The sequence below is a fragment of the Pholcus phalangioides genome, unplaced genomic scaffold (assembly GCF_987345545.1).
Source record: "Pholcus phalangioides strain wild (caught in Gottingen) unplaced genomic scaffold, Ppha-v1.0 ptg000007l_1, whole genome shotgun sequence".
In the NCBI taxonomy this organism is placed as follows: Eukaryota; Metazoa; Arthropoda; class Arachnida; order Araneae; family Pholcidae; genus Pholcus; species Pholcus phalangioides.
In genome coordinates, this window is record NW_028301600.1 from 42,457,005 (window position 1) to 42,479,279 (window position 22,275).

Consider the following 22,275-nt stretch of genomic DNA (forward strand, 5'->3'; position numbering starts at 1 on the left):
TGCTTCATATTGGATTGCTGTATATTTGATTATATATGATTGTATAAACTGATAATATACTATAAATGTTCCCACAATGATACTAGTGGAGTGCAAATTGTTAATAAGAAAGTGACATAACTTATAATTTATACTGTTTGGTATAATTTATAGCTGCTACTCTTCTATTTCTTACTGGGGAGCGTGCAATCAAGCATCTTTTTTCACGTGAGACGCACTTCGAATTCAACTTTGCATCACTTTTAGTTATACTTCCATGCTATTTCTTTCTTGCTTGCTGGTCTGCAGGAACATCTATAGCCAGTGGAGTTGTTGTACCAAAAATGTAAGCTACCCCATGAGCTTTAATATAATTTTTTTAAATAAATCCTTTGAAAGGGTGTAGTGACAACTGTAGAAAGAATAGTTAAAATTTTAAAACTATATGCAAAATGTGCATAGATACTCCAACTACATTCATAGATCTCTAGGATTTGATGGTGGCTTATGATAAAACTAACAAATGTAGTTTGATCATATCTTTTTATAATTTTTTCTGTAAAAAAACAAAACCAGGTGATCGAAGCAGCCATGAAAAAAAAATTAAACAATATCTCTAAATAAGGTATGCATTGCATTATTGTCTTATTGAAAAATGCAGACAGTAGATATGTATAGTAGTGGTCATAGGATAATATGAATGTGTGTATTTGATATGCATTTTATCAACTTGGACGTTCATAGTGGTTTAATATGATTTTCTTTCGAATTCAATCATGCCTTATTAAAAACACACACACACATTGATGTAAATATACCTAATATAAATGCAGTGTTCTTTCCAGTTTTTTTTCGGTCATCTATAAATATATTTCAAAATTATTCTTATTTTAAAAGAAGTATATGGTACATATAGCATTTTAACTAACCTTCCTTTTGAGTTTAGGAACTAATAAAACTGAAATGTTGATTTGTTCACTGGTGATCCTAATTTGCATAATCATGGAAAAAAAATAGAAGTTGTAGTTGCACTCTTTTTAAGTAGTTTGTGCTTTTCTATTATTAATAATATTTATTTAACCTTTTAATAAGCAATGTTTGATTAATTAAAAAATGTGTTTTTATTTTTTTGAAATAAATTATTTTTCTGGAGGGGAGAGATTCTAAACTCAATTCTCAGAAAACAAATTTCATTCGTTAGAAAAAATAAAAACTGATAATAATGAAAATCAATCCATATCCAAATTTGGACCATAAAAGATTAATGACAGTAGCATGCTTCTGTAGTATAATAATGCCCAGATACATTTCTATACGTCTATAAATCTGCTGTAGCAAGGAAAATTTCCAAATAAAATATGGAAAAAATAGCATCATGACCTCTTTGTAAGATGATAAAAAAGTCACAAGTCATAACATCCAAGCATGACAGGATTTTGTTTTTAAGGGTGAAAGTTAAAGAGGGCCAGATTATAAAAAGATTATCAAGCAAAATATGTTTTAACAAAAAAGACATATGTTTAAGCTACTTTACCACACATCAACTCCGGTCATATCGCCATAAAGCAATTTCAAGCCAGTGGAGTTGGGTGGGAAATGAAGGCACCATCTATCTGTGGTCACTCCAGGCTCAGTAGGTAAAGAACTTGCTTTCAATTTTTTTCCCCTGGATTTGAACCTGTGGACCTTGACAATAATCTTCATGGTGGAAGGCGAGCATCTTACCACTTGGATGCATATATTTAAGCTGGTACTTAGTGTTACTACAACATTTGGCATCATCAACATTTTCCATCACTTCAAGACCATAAAAACATTTTCTGATGGTTTTAACCATTGCAGTTAAATAAAAATTGAGTGCACAATCAAACATATATATGATGTCTTATTCATCCACATGCAAAAAAATATTTCTCCATTCTATGCTCAGAAAGAATGAAAGGATCAGCAGGAAGAAATTATGATAACTCATAATTTATACAATACTTTTTATTACACCTATAAAAATAATCAAAGACGTTAAATATGCAAATAAAAATGGTTAAATAGTTTAGTTGAATTCAAAAATCAGAGAAAAGTTGGAAATAACCGTATAAATGAGTGAAGAAAGCATTGTCCATTAAATTATGCTGTTTTTATCCACTTTTCTCTGATTTTGGAATTTAAATTTCAGCGGATATTGCACTTGGAAACATGGAATTTCTTTTGTTGGTCTCGAGAGACAGGGCAACAACGTTCAAAAATAATTTATCCTCAAATAAACTGCTTATTTACAGATTAGGGGGCCTATATAGTTTTAAACACAAAAAAAATGGTTTGGAAAAACCTATTGTTAATGATACTGTGTGAAGTATTTAGTTGCACTATTTCTGAAATTTACTTAAGCTTATAACCTATAGATGAACTTTGATTGTAATTAAATTTTATTTTCTTCCAGACTTTCTTTGCATAAACATTTTTAAATTGTATCAAACTTCCATTAACTACTAATAGTTTTTATAGTTAAAGTGATGACACATACTATGATATTGTTTGTTTTCAAAAACAATTTTTCAGGTTTATTGGAGGAATGATGGGTAGGCTGATTGGGCGAGTTTTAGTTGAAATGTCTGGTGTATATGATGATCCATTTTGGCAGTGGATGGATCCAGGTGCATTTGCTCTTTTGGGTGCAGCAGCTTTTTTTGGTGGTGTTTCACGTTTAACTATGTCTCTTACTGTGATTATGGTTAGTGATACTCTTATCCTTGATTCATAAATATGCAGGATGATTCCATAATTCCCCTTTTCCGCATTTTACTGCCAAACTGTTTATCCTAAAGGATTACTTTCAATTATAAAAAGTATCCAAATAATGTGTAGAACTCATATATATCATTCGTGTTGCAAGGAATTGTATAGTTATTAAAATATGAGAGAATTAACTTTTCATACTTACACCCTGTCCCCAAAAACCTGATTAGAAAGTTGTTGCCCCATCTTTTCTGAGTCCAACAAAAAAAAAATCTGCATTTCTAATGTGCAATATTCACTGAGATATTTGAATTCACAATCCTAAAAAAGTTAGAAATAATGGCATAAATGAGTGAAGAAGGCATTGTCTGTTAGTTTATGTTGTTTTTCTCAACTTTTCTCAGATTTTTGAATTCAAATATTTCAGTGGATATTGCACTTGAAAACATGGAATTTCTTTTGCTGGCCTCAAGACAGACAGGGCAGCAACTTTCTAATTATTTTTGTGATAAGTGGTGTTTTATATCTTGACTGAATTTATTCTAATTTTAATTTATTTTCTTGAAATATAACAAAGGTGAAACAAGGTGATTGTTTGATGTCAATAAGATTTTCCCATTGAGAACTTTTATAATAGGATTGATGTATTGTGTGCTTTCTGCAGTTGTATATTAGTAATAGAAATTCACTATCCCTAGAGTTTTAATCTTTTTCTTAATGTTTTTAATTACTTCATACATCTTAAGACTTCAAATGATTTATAAATTAAAATATTTTATTGTTTTTTTTAAATTATGTAAGAAAAAATTTATTGATCCCAAAATTGAGAAACAAGACGGAATCCTTTCTTTGACCATTTCCAAAATTGTAACAGTATTCACAAGCATCTCAGTATTTCTTATATATCTATAAAATATTTTCAAGAGAACAACTACTTAAAGCCTGATTGATTTTATAGTTTCCAAGCTCAATCTAATTTTGTTTCTGAAAACAAATAACACAGCTAAAAATGATTGGAATCGACTTGTTAATTGTCAGAAAAACATCATAATTTGTATAATGTATTCCTTTTTTTCATTTTGTTGGTTTTTTTTCAGGTTGAACTTACAAATGATGTTCAGTTTCTGTTGCTAATAATGATAGTAATTATGGTTGCAAAGTGGGTGGGAGATTACGCAACGCATCCATTCTATCACTCACTTCTTGAGTTTAAATGCATACCATTTCTTGATTCTGAACCAGTTGTTTTATGCAATGGGAAAAAGAAGTATGTATTCATCAAGATTCTCTGTTTCAAAATGCAAAAACATTTTTCAGCTCAATTCTTCCTTCAATGTATTTTTTCATTCTAAATCTATTATCATATTCCGTAAAATAAGCCATCTACATTAGTACATGTACCCCAGTGAAAAGAAACAGTAAACTAAATTTCATATGGACACAAACAGCACAACAATAGTGCTTGCTCCATTATGAAATAAAATTTAAGTTTCGTGTCTGATACATCATTTAAATATGTTCTAATTTACTTCACATAATAAACATTAGCGGAAAAGAATTTGCAAAATGATCAGTTATAAACATTCTTTTCTTACTGGAACTCTTTTAATTAAACTTAGATTAATGATTCATAATCGTAGCTTCTAGTACGTGGTACATTTGAATTTTTTGTGTTAGAAAGATGAGAAAAATTTCTGATAATGTTTAGGTAGTTCAATTAAAATCTATAAAGGAATGTCCTCTCTCTGGTTATAACTACTGAATATTTTAATTGAAATTAAGTTAATTGATCCTTATGCTAAAATAATCAAGTTATTGCCTTTTTCCTCCAATTTTCATTTTAAAAAATTTGTTTTTAAAAATTAACTTACTATAATATTCTTTATTTACATAAGTTCTGAATTAATATTTTGAAATTGTCCACATTTTTTTAAGTACTATACATGTGCATCCAAAGAAGTTATGGTCATGTATATGCCCAGTACATGTTTGCATATTGGTCCCTATTCATGTATAGTTTAATTCAACATCTGAACTATAGCGCTTTTTCCAAAAAATATTATGCTAATGTTTGCCAACATTACCTGATTGTTTCCTTCACCTAAAAGCAGAAAGTCTTTTTTTTTAAATTCTAGTATTAATTTACTACAATCTAACTTCTTACTAATTTAAAATCTTTATCCGCAGTTTAAATCTCGATTTATTTGAATGCCAGTCTATCATGTCCAGTCCTGTTGTTACCTTAGAAACAAGAGTCACTGTTTCCAAATTAGCCAAAGTGATGCTTTCCTGCCAGCACTCTGGTTTCCCAGTTTCCAAATCTTCACAACATTCAGATGGTAAATTTTATGGCATCATCACCAGGTAATTATAAAATATATTTTACATTTATTGAAAGTTGTTTGTTTTTCAGTTTAACATTCTCAAGTTTTTCAATGTTTTGGAATTATGGATTTATGTAAATCGATTGTTTACATATTTTTCTGTAAAACTGCCTTTTTGAAAGGTGCCACGCAACCGTTTATATGTTGCTCAAGAGACCATGTCAAAACATCATAATAATGCAAAAATTGCCTAAAACTCCCTTGGAAAATGACCCCTCCCCACAATAGACATCATTCAAAATATTTATAAAACTTAATGTTGGCCTGGATCGTATGAACAGCAGAGAGTGACATCGTTTCTCTATATTATTTTATTGTTTGATTCCATAACTTTATGAACACATTAACATAAGTTGTCTGACAGAAGGGGCTCATTTAAGCTTCACATTTTAGGAGGACATCAAGTTGAAGATGCTCTTCATAACAAGGACAAAAATAAAAATTTTGTCTATTTTAGGAGCATTAACATTTGTTGTCATTTTAAGATCCTCATAAAAGAAAGTTGCCTTAGGTCTCGCAAATTCACTGTCTGTTTTCTGTATTTTTACAAACAAAAATTTGGAGAAGTATCTTACAAATACTTGATTCAATTCAAAATACTTTAAATGCATTTAACCAAGAATCAATATTTCAAGGGATGAGAACATGTTTACTAATGTTTTTTAGGCTTTTTTATAGCCAATCTAAATATTTTTAAATTGCTCATTTCAAAATCAAATCTAATGTATGCACAACCTTTTCATAAGTTCTGAAATTATATTTTCAAAAACAAAAGTGTTGTAGCTCTTACTTTTAACAAAATGTACATGTCCACTTATTTTCCAGGACAGAAATATATGTTCTCTTGTGTCATGAGAGTTCATTTGAACCTTCTGATTCTGCATCTTCTGAATTACCTGATCTTGTTGATGTCGATTATTTAGAGGTTTGTTTATATTTACATTCAATTCATTTAATTTCACTTATGCATGCTTCTTTGAATTTAGAAGTTCCAAGAAATTTTCTTACATACAAACCAAATTTACATTTTCCTTTAGGCCAAGGAAAAAAAATAAACCTTTATCTTTCCTGTACCATGGATTTCTTAAGATGCCTTTATGATTCTAAATATAAACAAAAATCAAAGGTGGAGAATTTATTAAATTGGAGGAACATCTCATATTCTCATACTCTGCAAATAAAATCACACCCTGATTTAACACACATTTTAAATAATTTCACTATCAAACTTGTAGACTTAAACTAGATAAAAATGCTAATGTTATTTCAGAAGAAAGAAAAATAGCATCAACCCTTCACACACATACTTTTAAAAACATTCTCACTGAATATTTTGCGATTCTTTGAAAATAAAACTTTGATAACTAATTATTTGGGCGCGGTAGCCCAGGTCGATAAGATACTAGCCTAAAGTACCAAAGGATGTTTGGAGTCATCACGAGTTTGATAACCAGTTCATCCTTGTTGTTTCCTGACACAGGGGTACAACAGAAATTGCGACATGACTGCAGAAAAAATTGCTATCGCAGGGAGTCCCCCATCGAGGGGTTAGCGCACCAACCTCTCTATGAGTATAAAAAACAAGCCTGCCATTTGGAATCAGCAATAAATTGTAGGTCCCGGTCTAATTAGCCCTTGAAAATGACCATGGTGTGACAAAAATTGTCAACTAATTATTTTCAGAATGAATCATTGATTAATTTTATTATTTTTGAGATAAGCACATAAATGCTATACAGTGCACTGCAAAAATTTAGACATAAACATGAAAAAATTTAGTTATTGAATAATAATTATTAACAGATAATTATTCACTGTCTCTGAAAATATTTTTTCAAACATTTCAATATGAAAAACAGTTGTGTAATTTGAAATAAAAATAAGTTTTTTTGAAAAGAGTGAAATTTGTGTCTGCAAAAGTTTAAACACAATAAGGAATTTTTGCGATTGGTCGTTGAAATGTTGAAATATACAAATTCCCCACAAATTGCATCACCGTTGTTCAGTATTTATCTTCTCCAGATGACAGCATCAGCTATTTGAGATGCCGCTAGCTACAGCAAGCAAATCTGAAAAAAGTAAACAGAAAAACAGAATATGGAAGTTGAAATTAGAACTGTAGACTGCTTCAGAAATTGCAGCTCTCTCTCACAATGTTCTAAAATGTCTGTCTACTGAGTATCATCTGAAGGTGGTACATGAAATGTCAAACACCAAGATCAGGAAGGCAAGATGTTACAGGTAAAAGAGACAGAAGAATCCAAGGATTGGCATCTATGCAAAGGATGGCTACCCGGCAACTTAGAAACTTGTCTGGACTTTCAGTGTGAATGGATACAATTGGTACACGTATACGAGGAACAGGTATGGTAGTATTTTGAAAATTTATGAAAGAACCAGCTGTTTCACACTCAGGTTTCAACTTGAGCACAAAACACAACAATTACAATGGGCTCGCAAATGTGTGTCATATGGACCAAAATGGTGTTCAGTTATTTTCCGCAATGAAAGAGAAGGGGATCCTAGATAGGTCAGATAGATGAGGGTAATATTCAAATGATTTGCACAAGAAACCATGGACTAATTGTAGTCATAGACAAGGTGGTGGTTTACTGATACTTTCAGCTGTGTTCTGCTGCAATGGGCAGGTATCAACAGTCACTTCTAGATGTCGCTAAAATGCTCAGCATTACATACAGATACTAGAACATGATCTGTTATCATCTGGTTAATCTCTAGCTGGTCTCCAGTGAAAATCTTAGCAAGCTAATGTAAGGCAGGTTGTAGCGATAGGCAGATTATGCACACAGCAGGTCATGCAAAAGCCTAGTTTAATGCGCAAAACATTGAAACATGTGTGGCCCCGATCTCAAACCTATTGAGAATCTTTGTGGCATTTTGCGAGAGGTTTATAGAAATATTTGATGGTGTTCAAATGCTAATACAAAGGCCACAACAGTGAAATTACCCAGCAAGGTGGCTGAAAAAAGATGCCCATAAAAATATGGATGTCACACACAGATATAACAAAAATACAGCAACCCAATATTAAAGCCTATATCATGAAAGAAAAAAACTGAAAGTGATAATGTATAATATTCTGTCCACATAAAAACGATTATGGTTGTCTTATCTAAGTATAGATAACTTCTCTATTTATTCACAGTGTTTATTGTGCTTCTTTTTAAACATGTCAATTGTGTTCGAATTTATGACTTTCAGAGGTAAGCTGTTCTATTTATTAGCAACCCTATTAGAGAAAAACTCCCTTTGACACCACAACTTGGAATTGTCCCTTCTGAACAATATTAGTGTCCCCCTTGTCAAAGTAGTTGATTGTGTATTAATAACTCATGGTCCATCCTGTTGAAAACTTTAAACACTTCGATCATATCCCCCTGCCACTCCATTCCTTGAATGTAAATATATTCATGATTTTGGAGCTTCCATTGAAAGTTATAGTTATAATTTTGAACCGCAGATAATGCAAGACTTATTTTCTTCGATGGAAAATCTGCATTAATTTACTTATTTAAAAAAGGGAACCCAACCAGATTTCAGATAATTTTTATTTTTCTGAGAAATAGACTGTCTAAACTTTTGCATTGATTGTTTATATTCTATTTTGCCAATTTTTTGTTTATTTTGTCATTATATTGTTTATAAAGTGTTCAGTCTAATTTTATTACTTTGAAAATAAATTACATGTTCACCCTAATAAATGATAATTAGTTTGTTATGCTGCAATATTAGTATTTTTCAAATATTGTGTGATTTCAACTAGTGTCTAAACTTTCGTGGTGCACTGTATAAAAGTGATTTATTGTATTTTACTCAGATTTTTTTTCGAATGATAATAATTAGGATGCACACATATATCAAACTCTGATTTAGTGAATCAGATAAAACAAACAATTTTTATTCATCAAATCATTGTTGTTCTGCACATTCTTTTATTTTTTCAATATTTTAAGAATTTTTATTTTCTGTAGTTTTGTGATGATTATGCAGAAAAACTAAGTCACTCTGGAAGTTTTAAAGAACTGTTGATCTCACTTTCATCTGAGATGTATGAAAGCAGAAATTTGAATTTGGTTAGTAAATGTTTTTTTGTTTTGTACTTTTTAAGTGTTGACGTATGTGAAGAATACTGTTCTCTCAGCGTGATTTTAATTCATTTGATTTGAAATGATTTAACTTTTTCTGTGTTTATTATATACGTATAAAATACCTATAGAATAAGAAGGAAGGCCTTCTCTATTTTGCATTTCAGAATTATGAATTTTCTAAGTGATTTTTGACTTTTAGTGATTTTACACTGAATTCTTCTACTAAAGTGTAGCTCTAATTTACAAATAAAAATATCTCGCATAGATTTCTGATTATTTTCAAAAATATTGAACATGGAAAAAAGTGTAATAGAAAAACTTCCTGTTTCCTTTCTATGCATCTTGAATCTCGCTGGAGCCTCTGTTTCAAAACAGTTGATATAGCCTTTTAGGCATCAATAAAGGAGGCATTTACTGTAGAGCTCCCACCACCCTTTCTCATAATTTTTTCTTTTGTCAAAGATTCCCTGTTTCTGCCTAAGAGATAGAGGGTATCCAGATACCATAGGTTTTAGCAGTGACATTAGAATGAAGGGGTGCTGTGACTGCTTGAGCACCAACAGTAAACTGAAACCTTCTACTGATTGTTTTCGTAAAAAACTAACAAAAAATGGGGGGGGGGGAAATTCACCCTATCCGTCTCGTTCTGTTGACTTGTTTTATTTATACTGTGTGTCCAGTAGTTATTTGTATGGCTTCAGATATTTATGAAGGGTATTTTTATAGAGCTCGCATTCTAATTTTCCTGGATTGTGTCTTCCTTTGCCTCAAAGTAAAAGTGGGTTTTCCAATAAATGAAATTCTGCATTGATATATGGAGCAATACAAACATGTTGCAGTGGACCAATGAATGCCTGAAGAGAATGCAAGAATTTTTTAGAAAAATGTGTCTTGTTTATGACTGATACCGGAAGTTATATGGTATAATTTGCTTATGAGATCTTGACAGTGGCTAGGCCATTTCTGCGTTCGTTATTTCCTTTAATCTGTTTATGAAGGTGACTTCTTCTGTGTGTTTAAACTTCTTTTATTTGAAATAACTAGGTAAGAAATAATTCCATTTATACAGTATGAAGTGGTTCTCAAATGTTTGCCAATCCAACCCTCTTTGTCCTAGCCATCATGTCTCTGCGGCTTTCTAGAACAGTTCAGAAAAAAAAATTTAGAGCGCGAAACTGTCATATATTGCAAGCTCACAGCAACACCCCTGGGAGAACCACTGATATAAAAAAATTATATATACAAAAAAACTTCATTAAATTAATAGATGGCAGAAGATTCCATGCTGGGCAGGGGGGGGGGTGGCTCACATGGTGAATCAAGAAAAAAGAGAATTATAGCAGAAAATTTTAGAAAAAACGTTTTGTCATTCAGAAGCACCAACATGAAGAAAACATTAATGGGTTCTAAAAATTTCCATTCATCCTACATATATGGGACTCAAGCCCATACACAGGATGGGAAAGATGCTTTGCATTGTATATTCATTAATTTTGAAGGGGGCTCAGCCCCTCAAAAAATTTATTGTGGGGCTGAAATAGCCTCTGCCATCAGGTTCTGGTGCCTATTATGCCAGTAAAATTCAAACTATGAATGATTCACAAAAAAACAATTTTTTTATGCATTTTATGTAGCTGATACAGTTGTGGGTTCTCAGGGTCATTTTACAGCTTATATGCCAGAGGAACGGCAAAAATATGTCTCACACTGTTGAGAATTTTGTTTCGAGTCGCACCTGAGGGGACCTGATAGGATTCCATATCTTGGTATCCCTACCCTCCCAGGCTAGCTTCTCTCACTGAATCCTAGACCTGGATTTTTCATGCCTGCCCTCTCCAAATGTAAATAATATGTGTAGCATGAAACAAAAACTAAATTCCCTTTTTCTTGGTGTAAGTGCAACATAACTACTGCACATTACACATTCGGATACAATTTATCTAAAGGTTTGTAACAGCTGGCTGATGCAAAGATATACTTTGAAAAGAAAAAAAATTCAACTGCCCCTGCGGGGAATCAAACCCACGTCCTTTCACTTTCCGGGTGAACGCCCGTCCGCTAGACTACAGAGGCATTAAATCTCTCAATCTTTCCCTGGAGCTCGTGTGCACTGAACGGGACCGTACATGGACGGTCGAACCTAACTCAGGCCAAAACTCACAATTGCTGACAATGCCACCAGATGACGACTTATATGAGGATGATGTCACTCTCCAGATAAGTTGCCAACTGGTGGCGTTATCAGCAATTATGAGCTTTGACCTGAGTTATGTTCGACCGTCCATGTACAGTTCCATTCAGTGCACAAGAACTCCAAGGAAAGATTGAGAAATTCAATGCCTCTGTAGTCTAGTTGTCTAGGGCATTCACCCGGAAAGTGAAAGGCCATGGGTTAGATTTCCTGCAGAGGCAGTTGAATTTTCTCTTTCTAAAATATATCTTCGCATCAGCCAGCTGTTAAAAACCTTTGTATGGATAGTGGAGAGTGACATCATATCCTTGGATAAAATTGATCTCATTCAAATAGTTATTCTTTTCTCTTGTATTCTACAAAAAAAAAATTATTAGAAAGTGCTTGCTAGATGCTCTGAACTGATTGGCAATAACATGTAATTTAGTTAGTTGATATTTGAATTCACTTTGGGAGTGGAGCAGATCATGCCTGCCCCAAGTTTGGGGCTGACAGGGTTTCAGCCCGGAATCCTAGAACGATTCTTATCTTTTGTTTTTCACCTTACAAATTCACTATAGGGTGGCCTTTGCTGCAGGATGTGGGAGGTCATTGAGAGGATACTGGGAATATCTTCCGGAAAAATCTGACTTTAGTAAAAAAAATCTAGTAACTAATGATTTGGTGGCAATGATGAATTAATGCATGTGAAACATTTCAAATTTTATCAAGAGTGTCATAGTCTCATTCAAATTTTTAGGATTCATTGTTGATGATGTGAAAATAATTTGCACATAATGTTACTTAGTTTTCCTTGCATCATGATTTGCTGTAAATTTTATGTTTCTGTGTTTTAATATTTCAGGCCCCTTATGTGAATAGGTCAGCGATTTGTGTGCATCAAAACTTTTCATTGCATCGTACCTACATAATTTTCCGTTCTTTAGGATTACGTCATCTGACTGTGGTAAATGCGGATAATCAAATTGTTGGTATAATCACACGTAAAGACTTGATGGGTTATAATATTGAAGAAAAATTGATTGGTAAGCTGGAAAGTTGTTTAAACTAATGAAGATAAAAATGCCAGAGTTTATTTTTCCATATTTTTAAATCAGAACTGTAGAATAATTGTTTTTTGATTTCTTAAGCTAAAAGAAGTTGAAAATATATATTTATTTATTTGTTTACTACATTCATTCTTTTACACTTGTGAACTCTGACTATAAATATTGCCTGTGAGAACTTTATATTCAATCACAGAATTACTGTCCGAAAGTATTGGTTTTCTTGTTCACTCTCATATCATTGGCAATAATTAATGGGGAGAAAACATACTTTTTAAATAAGATTCGTTCATTGTTATGTAAAAAACAAAATTATTCAACCTAAGAGTTAAAGTACCACTTGAAAATGAAAGTTTTTTTTTCATCTTCTAACCTCGTCTTTTTAACATCATCTTTTTTAAACTAGTGTTAGTACCCAGGAAAAATTACCATAGGTTGCCACAAGAGAGCAATACTCAAGGAAATCCAATTAAAAAAAAGAGAGAAGGATACAAACTGGAGAAAAAGAACAAGAAAAGGAAGAACATAGTAAATTATATACAGAGTATAAAGGAGATTTATCCAAGATAGACTGTAATGAAAGTAACTAAAGAAGTAAATTATGCATTAGGCTTAAGTATTAAAGTAAGAATGAATACTTTTTAACACTTCAAATTAAATTAGTAGATTTTCATAGAATAGAAGTTCAAATTACATTATTTGAAAATCTAATAACGCAAGTTCAAATTGCATTAATTACATAGTTCAATCCTTTAGATTGTTTTTTGTTTTTCACTCGATAAGCACAGGAGTGTTTGGAACTCGGCCATGAATCTGGGCTGGAAACATGATTAAGTTCATTAAGTTCAATCCTTTAATTCCTTCCTACTCCATGTGTTACTTTCTTCTCCCTCATTTTCTCCATTTTGCATCTTTTTTTCCTTCTATTTATGTTCTCTTGTAGCAACAGTTTCCAAACTATTTGACACGAGGAGTTCTAACTAAAATAAAATTTTATGGCAGAGCCTTTTAAATCTCTTCTTTTTTTAATCATCCACTAAATTTGCTGATAGATTATATTTTCCTGGAGTGGCAGTGGTGACCCTTGGATCTGCACAAATGGAGCCCTAAGGACTCACAGAGCCATGCCATTTGGGAATCATTGACCTGTAGTATTTTTTTCTCTGCGCTAACAAAATTGTTAGCATGAAATCATATAATGTGAAAAACAATTTTCTGCATAATTTTTGTTTAGTCCTATCAAATAATATAATAGGACACCTATTAGTTTATTAATTTATGAGAATTAATCGGTAAGGAAATAATGTATGTTGTTAAAAAAAATAGAAGTACACTGAAGTACAGATTCACTGACCTAACATTTTCTCTAATTTCTTTTTCCATGTGTGTGAAACTGTTTTTTCTCTGTAGGGTATAACAATATAATGAAATGTTATCATTTACACTAATAGCATATATTTCAATCATGTGTGTGCCTTTATGGCATGCACAGCCATTATGCGCATTTATAGGAAAGATTGTTGGCAACAGCTCTGAAATTTTAAAACATCATGAAAATAACGAAATGGCCCATGCTCACGTTTTAAATTTTTGAGGGAAACAACTTATAACAGGCAGCTGACCAGTGTCTATGAGACAAGTTTTAGATGAAGGTTTTTAGAATTTTGTGGCTTTTCCTTGTTATTTCACTTTATTGTTGGTTTTTTCTCTATACAGTCGGTGCTCATTATAACAACCCCCATCGTTCCCTAGAAAATAAATGTTATAGTGAGAGGTCATTATATTGGAAGGAAACCATATAGCACAGTTGTTATATGAAGACATTTGAAACTTTTTCTACCAGTTGTGTAATGGAATGGTCGCTATAACAAGCATCAAACTGTATTGAGCTTTTTTTACTGCTTTTTTGATAAGAACCAATATCATCTCAATCCGTTTGGAACAACTGCACTTGACTGTTACATTATTTATTCTGTTGTTTAGATACAATAAAGTGAGGTTAGAAAAAAATATTTTTTCAATTCGCATATAAGTTATGGTTTCTCCTCGTTTTCAAGGAAAAGAATAAGAGCAAGGTTCTGGGGAGGGGGGCATTTTAAAATAAATTCAAACTTGCGGCCTCCTTTGAAGAAAGGGCATTCAACAGTGCTGTGGGAGTCATAATCGTAAAAATAGAAAACCTCATAGCCCACGAGTAAACTTTTTTCTCTCTTTACTGTGGGCCAAAACCTTGCCAGTTAATGTGTTAAAAAAAAAGTCTGGTGTGTTCATCTCATCGAAAATCAAAATGAGAGAAAATGAGTAATGTACATTGAATAATATGGTTTGATTATATGACTGATCCCTCTCCCTCGTAAATGCCTGTCTCATCTCCCTCTGAAAGAAATTTCTGGCTATGGCCCTAAATAAGAGAGACTGGTTTTGACAAATTCAGAAGAAATATAGGAAGGTTGGTGAATGCTTATTGAGGAATGCTGATTTAAAAAAAAAAAAAAGAAGAACCAAATTGACTCGTCTTTTTCTTTTTTTTCTACTTGTAAAGAAAAATTCAATAGTCATTTTAGTTTTGGAAATGTTTTTGCTGCTACTCAACTATACATTATCCAAACTTGTGAGAAATCTGTCACTAAAGGGTTTAAAGCCTGCCTAAATCAAAAATTAACTTTTAAAAATAAGATTTTCTGGAGGAAACTTCAACATGTTTATTCTGTTTCATAAATGATATATTTAATGGTTTCATTTCCTTACAATGTTAATGAATCTAGAAAGCAGAACTTCTGTTTTTTTTAAGCTCAATCTTTATAATCATTTTTTTCTTGTTGACATTTTTTTAAATGTTTTTGGCACATTTGAACATAAGGCTATGAAATTTGAAAAAACTGTTCAAGTATCATTTTTAATTTTTTACACTCATTTTTATAAGATTTTAAATTTTAAAATAGCTTCTTTTTTGTACTCATTTTTAATAATTTTATTTATGTATATACATTTTGAAATTTTTATAAAATAAAACATTGGTTCTTTTGTAATTTTTTATGTGCAAGTTTTTACTTTTTGAATATGTGTGAGTTCCATCAGTTAAGTTATGAAAATTCTTAGTTCAAAACCCTGTATAATATATTCTGTTCATGGATCATATACATTTTTGTCTAATCATAAATAAAATGTTATACTCGTGTTTTGACTGCCAAAAATGGAAATACATTTTTTGCACTTTTTGTGTTTTATTTTTCAAAAGAAGTTTTTTTCAGTCAAACAATTGAAGGCAGGGTGTCGGTATAAAAAGTTAATTTTTATATCTTGATAACTATAAAATCCTTTGCAACATGAATGTCATATTTGAGTTCTATACATTATTTGGATATGGCAGAAACAATGAAACAGAATTTCGAAACACCAGAGTGATATAATATTTTTTGAACACATTAGCGATTTCTGAAAATGAGTTGTGGTTACAGATCCAATTTATTGTGGTCAACTTAAGAGAGATGTGGTCATCATGTGTCAAGTTAGAGATGTTTTTGACCATTAAAATTAGTATTGTTTAGTTGAGTTATTGAGGATGCGCTGTATGTATAGTTTGACTGAGATCTCGGTCTCCCACCTGCAATTAAGGGCAGCTCTTGACCAATGCAGCTGCATGGATAGAAAGGTCCTTGCGCTTTGAGAGGGTGCCAAATCTGATGTGAAAAGACAAAAATAAAATTTATTGACTAAAAAATATTAGTTATTTCTGTTTGCTCTAGCAAGGGTGTCAAATCCAAAGAGCAAAAAAAAAACATACTGATTAAAAAAAATAGGAAAAGTAATTTCTATTTGCTCTAGGAGGGATACCAAATTGATAGTGAAAAAAAAAATTATTGACCACAAAGAAAATTAGGGAGAATTTTTTCTGTCTGCTTTAGGTGGAGCAGCAAATCCAGGATGAAGGGTCAAAAAATTTTAAGAAAATAAAGTTTTTTAAGAGTTGTTGAGATGGGGGGATAAATTGGGAGGGGGGGTGCCATAAATAGGTTCTGCATGGATAGGCATTTTGTCTTGAGTTACCCCCGCCTGCAATGTATTAAGCTTGTTATCTATGTGTAAAGAACAGACAGAGGAAGCAAAAATGTTTCTTACTACTTTTTTATTGTTGTCAATAAAAAATCATCGGTTTATTTTTAAAACTTCTGAAATTTCATACATTGAAACATGATTTAAAAAAGTCCTAATCAATTTTGTTGAATAAATTAGTTGTTCATTTGAAGAGCCAAAACGCGTCGACCATTCGACCAATTGAATTTATTTGTCTTGGAAATGTGGTAGATTTTATATAAATTAAAACCATGCAAAGTTCCTCATTTTTGTGATAATAATGACCGTCTACACTAAATTTTCCAACTAAAAAAATTTATTCCAAAATTTTATTCAGAGGCTAAAGTCTACTTTTATGTAAAATACATTGAAGATGAACATTTACTGCTGCTGAGTGTACTAATAGATTGAGAGTCTTGATCAGAACACTCATTTTCATTGTTGAATATGCAAGATTTCTTTAATTTCTTACCATTTACGATCTCCCACTGGTAGTCTGGTTCATTGTCTTGTGCCCTCCTTATTTCATGACAATCAGTATCTACTCTCTAAGTAATAGTATAAATATGAGATACAGGAATTTATTTTTATACTCATTAGTCACAATTTGGATATGTACTTAATATATATGAAATTTTATATACCTTTATTTTCCATGGTTTTGGCTTTCCACATGTTGTAAGCATGAATTTCAGTTGTTCAGGATTCATATGTTTCCTCTTAGCTATAAAATCTAGATAATGTTCATATTCCTTCACACTTAATGCCTTTTCTGTCCTGTGGAAAGTTTATTAACAATATTTTTTTACCTCAATCCCATAAGCCAACTTCATCACAACATTAAAAAATGTGACGATACACAGGCTATATTTTAAAATGAACATAGAGTGCTAACTTCATAACTAAACATGCTGATAAATTTAAAAAAAAATCAGGTTAGGTTCTTTTGGTTAGGAAAAAAAATTCTTGTAAGCCTTTTTTTTGTTGTTCAGATGTTTATTGCTTAAACCCAATTGTTGTATTTATTCAAAGTATATATGGGTCATTCCCAAAAAAAGTGTACATTCCACATTTTTGAGATAAAAAATTCAAAGTTGAATTTTCGAAATTAAACTGATCTCAAATTATAGCCATGATGAAGTTTAATATTTCATAAATATTTTTCACTTTTATTTTGTAATATTTTATTTTTTGGATTTTATGACTGAAAATTATGGATTTTCGAAAGGATTTTTCGATGGATTTTCTCTGTTACGAAAAAAAATATAGCTGTAAAAAATAAATATTATTTCTGCTGTTTTTAACCCTTAAAATAATGAAAAAAAAGTAGTTTAAAAAATTTTTTGAACTTTTTTCTCTGTTGCTTTGATTGTTTTTCATGATTTTTTCAAAATAGCACATGAAAAAATTTAAAAAATGAACTTTTCTAACTACTTAAAAATATTTTTTTTATTTCTGGCAGACAATGGGTTGATAACGTATAATTTAACATCTTAGTTTGAAGTGCTTTTTAATTTTTTTTTGCCTGTGAACTGCAAAAATGCTTCCTGTAACAGAGTGGACAAAAATGTTAGAGCGAGCAATCACAATTATTCTAAATACTTTTTTTTTCAACAATTATGTAGACAATATTGAAAGGTGTCCCAGAGACTCCTCCATGACATCTGAAAAACATCCATGCTATGAGGAAATTTATAAAACACATGCCCCCTCGTGGTTTGAATTTTGGCTCTGGCAAAATTTTTAAAATCTGGTCAAAGTGGATGTAAGAGATATCTTTGTCATCAGCTCTGAACAGCTTCCTAGCATCATTCATAGTTTTGAGGCACATAACTTTGACCTCCCCATCATTTTCAATGTCATTTTGAGCTACAACAACGTATCTGTATGTAGATTTATATATACACCACCAGAATCAAATTTCACCAGCATATGAACACATACTTTAATTAGACCAGTTGTCATTTCTTCATTGCTGTTTCCTTTGAAGTCGATAGCATAGTTTTTCACTATTTTCTTGAATGTCATTTTCCAGAGACTCAAACTCTGAAATTGGTTGTGGAATTTTCAGTTTTATGCTTCTTTGGCAAGAGTTAGTTTTCTTTTCGTAGCATTCAGAGAGAGATTAGCATTTCTTTCACAAAAGCAAGAAACATCTCTGTATTGCAGCAATCCGTTGCCAGTTGCAACTATTTGGTGGACTGCCATAGTGCCTTTCGGTACAGGTATATATCATTCGGGATAATTTTTTTTATACCTTTTATTTCTTCATTTTTGATTTCATACAATTTTACATTGGTGCCGTGTTTGAGAATTGCAAAAAACTGAGTAGCATCTGATATGTCGTTCCCACATGCAACCAATCTATAAGCTGTTCTTTTCAATACAGCACTAACACCATCAACTGCTCCTTTGCCATGGTTTTGCTTCAAAAAAATTCAAAGTACACCACTTGAAATATTTTGCGACATATTTGTCCAATAAGTAAAAATTTTTCTTTTGTTTGTACTGAGTACAAGGTCCATCAGAAAAAAGAACCACATTTATTTCATATTCTTCTTTCATCACTTTCAAAATCGGTTCCAAATGAGCCCAAATAGATGAAGGTCCATGCCCCAAATTCGGTGACACTGAGCAGAATGAAATTGGCTTCTCACATTCCGCAACATACAGCACTTGGGTATGAAGACATACTTGATTTCTTGACCCACCGAAATGATGACTTTGCACTTCTTCAGATAATTTGCAATTATAATTTTCACTGAAATACACATGAAGAACAGCTTCATGTTTTTGTATGATTCTAATGCACATTTTGTAAGCTCTATATTGGTGTTGGATGTTAAAAATGTGTTTCTTGAACAATTTCATTTCTTTTTTTAAAAACATTGATCAAGTCTGTTAGGTTCCCCAATCTCTGCTCTTTTGTTATTTTTGTAACTTCTATCATTTTTCCATTCTTTTCCACTTTTTCTCGTTTGTGTTGCCATTCTTCACACTGTACAGTGCTATTCTCATCCATTGATTTAGAAATTTCATTCATAGATACCATCTTGTCATGACAATTCAAACATTTGCCATACATACAGGATTTAGACTCTCTGTTACACATATCATCATCAACTATGGTTCTTTGAGATGTTTGGATTAATCTCAGTTTATATAGTCAAATCAATTTACATTTAAAATTACTGTGCTGCCAACATAAGCATGTTTCCGTATTTCCAACTTTCTTTTGCTTCAAAACTTTTTGTTGAAATTGAATGATAATTTGATGTTGGTATAAATTTTGCGTTTATGTCTCTCACATTAGTGATCCAGAGTATATCCAGTGAGACTTGGGGGGGGGGGAGATAGAGCCAGGAAACAAAAATAATATAAGGAAATAATTATTCTGTCCCATAAAATACACAATGTATTGTCCTATAACAACCTTTATTCATACTAAAATGCCCCTTCTCATTGAATCTGTGCCTGGCAGTAATTTTGATGATCTGTACTATTTAATTTTTGTATTTAATTGAAAAAATATGAGATGTTGGATAATGTGGTATCTTGGTATCCCTACCCTCCCAGGCTAGTTTCTCTCACTGAATCCTAGACCTGGATTTTTCATGCCTGCTCTCTCCAAATGTAAATAATATGTGTAGCATGAAACAAAAACTAAATTCCCTTTTTCTTGGTGTAAGTGCAACATAACTACTGCACATTACACATTAGGATACAATTTATCTAAAGGTTTGTAACAGCTGGCTGATGCAAAGATATATTTTGAAAAGAAAAAAAATTCAACTGCCCCTGCGGGGAATCAAACCCACGTCCTTTCACTTTCCGGGTGAACACCCGTCCACTAGACTACAGAGGAATCAAATCTTCCAGTCTTTCCCTGGAGCTCGTGTGCACTGAACGGGACCGTACATGGACGGTCGAACCTAACTCAGGCCAAAGCTCACAATTGCTGACAATGCCACCAGATGACGAATTATCTGAGGATGATGTCACTCTCCAGATAAGTTGCCATCTGGTGGCGTTATCAGCAATTATGAGCTTTGACCTGAGTTATGTTTGACCGTCCATGTACAGTCCCATTCAGTGCAAAAGAGCTCCAAGGAAAGATTGAGAAATTCAATGCCTCTGTAGTCTAGTTGTCTAGGGCATTCACACGGAAAGTGAAAGGCCATGGGTTAGATTCCCTGCAGGGGCGTTGAATTTTCTCTTTCTAAAATATATCTTCGCATCAGCCAGCTGTTAAAAACCTTTGTATGGATAGTGTAGAGTGACATCATATCCTTGGATAAAATTGATCTCATTCAAGTAGTTATTCTTTTCTCTTGTATTGTACAAAAAAAAAATTTATTAGAAAGTACTGGCTAGATACTCTGAACTGATTCGCAATAACATGTAATTTAGTTAGTTGATATTTGAATTCACTTGGGGAGTGGAGCGGATCATGCCTGCCCCAAGTTTGGGGCTGACAGGGTTTCAGCCCGGAATCCTCGAACGATTCTTATCTTTTGTTTTTCACCTTACAAATTCACTATAGAGTGGCCTTTGCTGCAGGATGTGGGAGGTCATTGAGAGGATACTGGGAATATCTTCCGGAAAAATCTGACTTTAGTAAAAAAAATCTAGTAACTAATGATTTGGTAGCAATAATGAATTAATGCATGTGAGACATTTCATTTCAAATTTTGGTAAAGGGTTTAAATTGAATAGATAACTTATTAAATTTAACTTAAAACTTCAAAACCTCTTAACTAAGAAAACTTTACTTTAAATCAGTTTTCATTCTGTTGCGTTGGTTGAGTTTTTGGAAGATGTAACAGAGTGGACAAATTAGCCTAAATTATTTTTTTTTATGATAAATTTAAATGATTTGCGCAAACTTTTATTATATTTTGAAGCACATCTCCATGTACTATCATTAGATGCTGATATAGATGAAAAAAAAATCGTAATTGTTTATGATAATGACAACAGAGTGGACATCTGACAGAAAAATCTGGTGCTAAAGACATAAAATTTGTTATATTAGACATATAATATTGTAATTTTGCAAAAGTCAAATCCAAAATTGTTGATCAAGCATTAAAAGTAAACCTTTCAATGAGCTCAAAAGTGTTATCAGATTTAATCTGGTATAAAAATATATTTCCGAAATGACACCGTAACAGAGTGGACATTTTAAAACGGGAAAATTTTCGGGACACGAACAAAAAATTTTTTCATAAGAAAAAAAAAATTCTCTCAAAATTTATTGTCAGTTCTATTCATCTATGGCACATATATAAAATGTGATTCCAAGTTTTCTGAAATAAAAAATTCCAGGTTTGCACCAAGTCTCACTTTTTTGAAGCTGGGACAGCCAGATTTTGACGTTTTTCTACAAACAATGATTTTAAAAAAAATTACATGCCATATGAAAAAAATTAAGAAACACTGCATGACAGAGAATTAAATGAAAAACTAGAAAAAAATTAAAATTACCACCAGAGTGCTCTGAAATTTTGTAAAAAAAATTAAAAAGTCTCGGAAACAGTTGTACACTTTTTTTGGGAATGACCCATATATGACTTGCATCACACTTTCACTTTTATTAGTGCAAAACAAAGTTACTAAAAAATGATTCCTGTTGTATTTTACTTACTTTGCTATTTGCGTGAAATATATACCAGTGTCTGTAGCAGTGAGATTTTTGTTATCTATGACTTTTGCTTGCCGTAACCATTTATCACTATTCATCAAAGTAATCTTGTTAG

At 32.0% G+C, this 22,275-nt stretch overlaps 2 protein-coding genes across 2 annotated transcripts in view; one reads left to right on the forward strand and one right to left on the reverse strand.

The window, feature by feature from the left end:
* LOC149085315 (chloride channel protein C-like) overlaps nt 1–15,471 on the forward strand; it is a 40,271-nt gene extending 24,800 nt beyond the window's left edge. The window contains exons 11-17 of the mRNA XM_089233257.1: nt 154–325; nt 2,536–2,707; nt 3,810–3,979; nt 4,900–5,076; nt 5,922–6,021; nt 9,089–9,190; nt 12,241–15,471. Of these exons, the coding sequence (XP_089089383.1) occupies nt 154–325; nt 2,536–2,707; nt 3,810–3,979; nt 4,900–5,076; nt 5,922–6,021; nt 9,089–9,190; nt 12,241–12,447 (1,100 nt within the window). The 3' untranslated portion in view covers nt 12,448–15,471. The remainder of the gene's footprint in view (nt 1–153; nt 326–2,535; nt 2,708–3,809; nt 3,980–4,899; nt 5,077–5,921; nt 6,022–9,088; nt 9,191–12,240) is intronic.
* A 1,290-nt stretch (nt 15,472–16,761) lies between these two features.
* LOC149085316 (uncharacterized) lies at nt 16,762–22,275 on the reverse strand. Its single transcript, XM_089233943.1, has 3 exons — nt 22,164–22,275; nt 17,161–17,293; nt 16,762–17,064 (listed from the first exon to the last, which is right to left on the reverse strand). The coding sequence occupies exons 1-3, from the start codon at nt 22,256–22,258 to the stop codon at nt 16,870–16,872; spliced, it is 423 nt and encodes a 140-aa protein (XP_089090069.1). The 5' UTR covers nt 22,259–22,275; the 3' UTR covers nt 16,762–16,869.